This window comes from Myotis davidii, unplaced genomic scaffold, assembly GCF_000327345.1.
Source record: "Myotis davidii unplaced genomic scaffold, ASM32734v1 scaffold2573, whole genome shotgun sequence".
In the NCBI taxonomy this organism is placed as follows: Eukaryota; Metazoa; Chordata; class Mammalia; order Chiroptera; family Vespertilionidae; genus Myotis; species Myotis davidii.
In genome coordinates this window covers 154,751-160,406 of record NW_006284359.1, presented here as the reverse complement: position 1 = coordinate 160,406, position 5,656 = coordinate 154,751, and the positions used below count along the sequence as shown (strand labels likewise).

At 53.6% G+C, this 5,656-nt stretch overlaps 1 protein-coding gene across 4 annotated transcripts in view; it reads left to right on the top strand.

The window, feature by feature from the left end:
* TAZ (tafazzin) overlaps positions 1-5,201 on the top strand; it is an 8,609-nt gene extending 3,408 nt beyond the window's left edge. For all 4 annotated transcript variants that reach the window (XM_006754786.2, XM_015571799.1, XM_015571811.1 and 1 more), the window contains 6 exons: positions 2,433-2,513; positions 2,604-2,645; positions 2,852-2,914; positions 3,067-3,119; positions 4,185-4,262; positions 4,380-5,201. In XM_006754786.2, coding sequence (XP_006754849.1) covers positions 2,433-2,513; positions 2,604-2,645; positions 2,852-2,914; positions 3,067-3,119; positions 4,185-4,262; positions 4,380-4,481 — 419 coding nt within the window. In that variant the 3' untranslated portion in view covers positions 4,482-5,201. The remainder of the gene's footprint in view (positions 1-2,432; positions 2,514-2,603; positions 2,646-2,851; positions 2,915-3,066; positions 3,120-4,184; positions 4,263-4,379) is intronic.
* The last annotated feature ends 455 nt before the right edge of the window (positions 5,202-5,656 follow it).

Below are 5,656 nucleotides of genomic sequence, written 5' to 3'. Positions count from 1 at the left end.
AAAGAGCAGGGAGAGAGCAGGGGCCCAGGACAGCACCTCAGAGCACAGAAGGACAGATAGTCTCCAAGGCAGCAGGAAGCAATGGCCAGCGAGGAAGTAAGCAAAGCCACAGGAGCTTCTGGGGGCTGGAGAGGGGGAAGGGAAGTGAGACAGCAGGGGTGGCCACTCCTTCCAGAGGTTGGTGGTGAGGCAGAAAGAGGAAGAAAACCAGTGGCCCTGGCCAGATGGCTCAGTTAGTTGGAGCGTCATCCCATACACCAAAAGGTTGCAGGTTCAATGCCCAGTCAGGGCACATACCTAGGTTGCAGGTTCGATCCCTGGTCATTGCAGAAGGCAATCAATCGATGTTTCTCTCTCATATTGATGTTTCTCTCCCTTCCTTTCTCTTGGTTTGGTTCAGTGGATAGAGCATCGGCCTGTGGACTGAAGGGTCCCAGGTTCGATGTCGGTCAAGGGCACATGCCTGGGTTGTGGCATTGAACGGGAGTGGGGTGGGGGGCAATGGGGAGATAAGGACACATATGTAATACCTTAAAATATATTTAATATATATATATATATTTTAAAAATTAAAAAAATAAAATCAATAAAAATGTATCCTTGGGTGAAGATTTAAATTAAAAAAGGCCCAGCTGGTGTGGCCCAGTGGCTGAGCATCAACCCATGAACCAAGCAGTCACTTATTTGATTCCCGGTTGGGGCACATGCCGAGGTCGCAGGCTTGACCCCCAGTAGGTGGGCATGCAGGAGTCAGCCAATGGATGATGTTTTTTTCTCATTGATGTGTCTATCTCTCTATCCCTCTCCCTTCCTCTCTCTCTAAAAATCAATAAATATAGTCTGGCTGGAGTGGCTCAGTGGTTGAGCAACAACCTACAATCCAAGCGGTCACGGTTTGATTCCTGGTCAAGGGCATATGCCTGGGTTGTGGGCTCAATCCCCAGTGTGGGGTGTACAGGAGGGAGCTGATCAATGGTTCTCTCTCATCATTGATGTTTCTGTCTCCCTCTCCCTTCCTCTCTGAAATAAATAAAAAATATTTTTAAAAACAATAAAAAATAAACATTTTAGAAAATCAATAAAAACATTTTTCTAAAAAGAAGTAACCAAAAGGTGTTAGTGGTGTCAAGGGGGAGTTTTTTAAAAATACATTTTTATTGATTTCAGAGAGGAAGGGAGAGGGGGAGAGAGAGAGAAACATCAATGATGAGAGAGAATCATTGATCGGCTGCTTCCTGCATGCCCCATGCTGGGGATCAAGCCTGCCCTTGACTGGAATCAAACCCGGGACCCTTCAGTCCGTAGGCTGACGCTCTATCCACTGAGCCAAACCAGCCAGGGCAAGGGGTAGTTTTTTAAAATTATTATTTCTGGTTGGTCAAAGTAAAGCATGGTAAAGTCCAATAAAATAGCTCAAATAAATGAAAAGCTGCAGCACCCACACCTCCAAATCTGCAAATGACTTACTCCCCAGAGACAGTGCCTATAATGCTTTCTCATTTGGCTGCTTTGGGAAGCTGCCTTGTTTCTCTAAAACACAAGCAGATGCTACAGTGTCATGGCTGGTGACCATGAAGCTATTTATCACGCCCTGTTCTGAGATTAGGACTCTGCTCTTATACCCCATCCCTGAGTCTCAGTTCCCTCACTCTGCAACCTCAGACAGAAGCAGCGTGTGTCCACTTCCTGTCTCTTTGACCTGCATCTAAGATTTATTGCACAGTTAAAATCAGAAAGCAAAAAAACCCCCTAAAACTCAGAAAGCAAAATCTTAATCCTAAGCACCTTCAGTGAGAGAAAGTGGGCAGGGACAAGCCTTTTAGCAAACGCATTTGATGGACAGCAAAGATATAACATGTTGAAGCAAAGGAACTATCTGGCATACTTTGCTTTTGTGTTCCAAAAAAATCCTTCCCCCACCCCCAAGTGTAGGCCTTGTGATATGCATGAAGTATCGGAGTGATCTTGCAAAGCTCTACAAGTGAGTAGAAAGACCATTTGCAAAAGCTAAACATTATGAAGTGTTGCACCCAAAGCATAGCATTGTATTTTTAATTATTTTAAAAATACATTTTTATTGATTTCAGAGAGGAAGGGAGAGGGAGAGAGAGATAGAAACATCAACGATGAGAGAGAATCACTGATTGGCTGCTTCCTGCACACCCCACACTGGGGACTGCGCCCACAACCAGGACCACGGAATCAAACCGCGACCTCCTGGTTCCTAGGCTGATGCTCGACCACTGAACCCCGAGAAGTGGTGCAGCCGGGACTGAGCGGGCTTGGGAGAGACAGTCCTTGGAGGGTGTCTGTGTGGACTATGCAGGGAGGAAGAGGACCGTCCTGAGCTGCAGCTTTGTTCTGTTCTGCGGGAGGGGGAAGGAGAGGCCCAGGAGAGTGGGGACTGATGGGGTGAGGCCTTTTCTCGGCAGGAGACGGTGTTTACCAGAAGGGAATGGACTTTATTTTGGAGAAGCTCAACCACGGGGATTGGGTGCACATCTTCCCAGAAGGTCAGTGGGGCTGGCCGGGTGGCAACGCTCCCAAGGATACGGGTGAGACCCGCCCCCTCCAAAGCCTCCCCTCTGTCTCACCCCTCCCAGGAAAAGTGAACATGAGCTCCGAGTTCCTGCGCTTCAAGTGGGGTAAGGGCTGCTGGCCCTCTGGGGCCCTGGTGGACCACGGTACATGGGGCAGCTGAACGTGCTGGTAGCAGCAGCCAGGGGCCAGGCGCTGAGACAAGGGCTGGCCCAGGGGAGCCGGTGTGAACTGGGGGCAGGCAGGGTGGCCCCCACTGCAGGCCAGCCCTGAAGCGCTGCTTCGCCCAACGTTTCTACCTCCCTGCGGGCAGGAATCGGGCGCCTGATCGCCGAGTGTCATCTGGACCCCATCATCCTGCCACTGTGGCATGTGGGTAAGCCTTCCTTTGGGGAAGGCCTGCGGTCTGGGGCTGGAGGCAGGAAGAGGGGCTTCCTTAGGGGCCAGGGAGAGGGTGGCCAGGCTGAGGGCTGGGGCCGCCCTGCTGCACCCATGCCTGCTTCCAACCTTCTGTTCCTCGTGCTGCAGGAATGAATGATGTCCTTCCTAACAAAACGCCATATGTTCCCCGCATCGGACAGGTAGGTGGGGGCTGCTGGCCGTGGTCTGTTGGCCTGCCTGCCATTTGCCCCTTGGCTGCCACTCAGCATTCCGGGAGCCAGGTTCAGGAGGAGCTGAGCTTGAGGCTGAGGCAGGGGTCCAAGTGGGACACTGACAGGGCCTTCCTCTAGCGCAGTGGTCGGCAAACTCATTAGTCAACAGAGCCAAATACCAACAGTACAACGATTGAAATTTCTTTTGTGAGCCAATTTTTTAAACTGAAACTATATAGGTGGTACATTGTTGAGGTACGTTCGCTGAGGTCGACCCCTTCCAACTCTCCCATCCTCAGCTCATGCCTGAATCCCGTGCATCTCCCGTGCGTCGCCCGACCGACCAACACCCCCCACTTCTTCTAAGGCCACTTCTTCAAAATAGACTCGCCCAGGCCGAAAACCAACTTCTGCGCATGGGCCACGAAGTTTCAATCGCACTGTACGTGCGCACCTGCACGTGGTATTTTGTGGAAGAGCCACACTCAGGGGGCCAAAGAGCTGCATGTGGCTCACGAGTCATGGTTTGCCGACCACTGCTCTAGGGCACCAAGCCCCAGAGAAGGAGAGCAAATGAAATCAGGCTGTGGCAGGGGTGGTCCCTGGGGTTAGGACAGGACAGGACTCTAGAGCACGGACCCTAGGACTGAGATGGCTCTTTGCAAGCCATTGAGCCCCATTCTAAAGAGGGAGAGGCCTGGCCAGTGAGGTTCAGTGGTTGAGCTTTGACCTATGAACCAGGAGGTCACGGTTCCATTCCGAGTCTGGGCGCATGCCCGGGTTGTGGGCTCGATCCCCAGTAGGGGGCGTGCAGGAAGTAGCTGATTCATGATTCTCTCATCATTGATGTTTCTTTCTCTCTCTCTCCCTCCCTTCCTCACTGAAATCAATTGAAATATAATTTAAAATAAATAAAAATTAAGAGGGAGAGTGGCCAGAGGGAGCACCCAGCAAGTCAGGGGCAGGACTCTACTTCTGGTCCCCCAGGGCAGTTGGGCTGGGGCTGTGGGCACTCCCCTTGTTCTCATCACCCTGTGGCTGGTGTCCCTGCAGAAAATCACTGTTCTGATAGGCAAGCCCTTCAGCGTCCTGCCTGTGCTCGAGCAGCTCCGTGCGGAGAATAAATCCACGGTGAGTTTCCCAGCCTGCCCCTGGCTGTCCTTCGCCCCTCCCGGTGCTCCTCGGCCTCCTGGGGCCCCTGGGCGCAGCTCCCGGAGGGCTCCTGCTCAACCTGGCCCTTCCCCTCAGGTGGAGATGCGCAAAACCCTGACCGACTTCATCCATCAGGAATTCCAGGGCGTGAAGACCCAGGCGGAGCAGCTCCACAACCGCCTGCAGCCTGACAGATAGGCCCTGCCCTGCGCAGACCCTGCCCGGCTGCCCCGTGGTCCTGTGAGGCCCCTGAGGCCTGGGGAAGAGGTAGCCCCGGGACCTGGTCCTCAGCTGCCAGGTTCCCTGTGCTGCCTTGGGTTCTCGCCCCTGCCCATGGCTGGGCTGGGTGGGACTGATGCTTTGAGCTCAGATGGAGTTTTTAGACAGAGTCTTCGTCACCCTTAAAGGGTGCCCTCCCCTAGTTAATGAGCATTCCAGCTCATCTGTGGTTTTGCAGTTGAAAAGGGTCACTTGGCCACAAAGGGAGGGAAAAATGTAGGCAGTGGCCTCCTTCCTGCCTCCATGTGTCCTCTCCCAGGGCTGGTGTCTGGAGGGAGAGCAGGTGAAGGGGGGATGGGCGACTAGACTGGGGCTTAGGGAGGGGCCCATAAGGCCATTGGCCTCGAGTTGCTCACCACCTCATCAGGGACGGTCTTTGGCCAGTGCTTCCTTCTGCCCAGGCTTCCGATAGGCCAGGGAGCCTCGGGCAGCCGCCCCCCCACCCCCCACCCCCCACTGTAGGCAGGAGAGCAGCCCTTTGCCACAAGTGGGGCCTGCAGCAAGGGCCCCAGATCTGGCCAGTCGTCCCATGCTGGGGCCCACCAACCCTTTCCTTTCTGTGTCCCTGACATCACTCAAGCCCCCTGAGGCTGGGTTTCTATGTTTTATAAAGAATAAAGTATGTGTTGTGCTGTTTTACCTCTGGCCTCTCTATCCGGGTGGCGATGGGAGGTCACCCGCTGGGCAGGAAGGGGGCTTGCAGGAGGCAGCCCATCAATGATTCTCTCTCATCGTTAATGGACCCTCAGAGCCCTGGGCGCAGCCAGAGCTCAGGAACAGATGGCGTTGAGCTCTCGGTGTGCACCAGCCATTGACTTCAGTCATCCCCATGACAACCTTGAGGAAGTAGGAATTAATCTCATTTTGCAAAGGAGGCAGAGCAAGGCTGAGGGAGTTGCTTCAAAACCCAAAACTAGCAAAGTAGGGAGAAGCAAGGAGCAGTTCTATCCTCTCCCTCCGCTGCCCAGGAGGGAGGAGTCCGCTGAAGGGCCCAGCAGGCCTCCATGAGCAGCATGTGCTGTGTTGAGTTGTGGGAAGGGGCCTGGCCGGTGTGGTTCAGTGGTTGAGCATCAACCTAAGAACCAGGAGGTTCG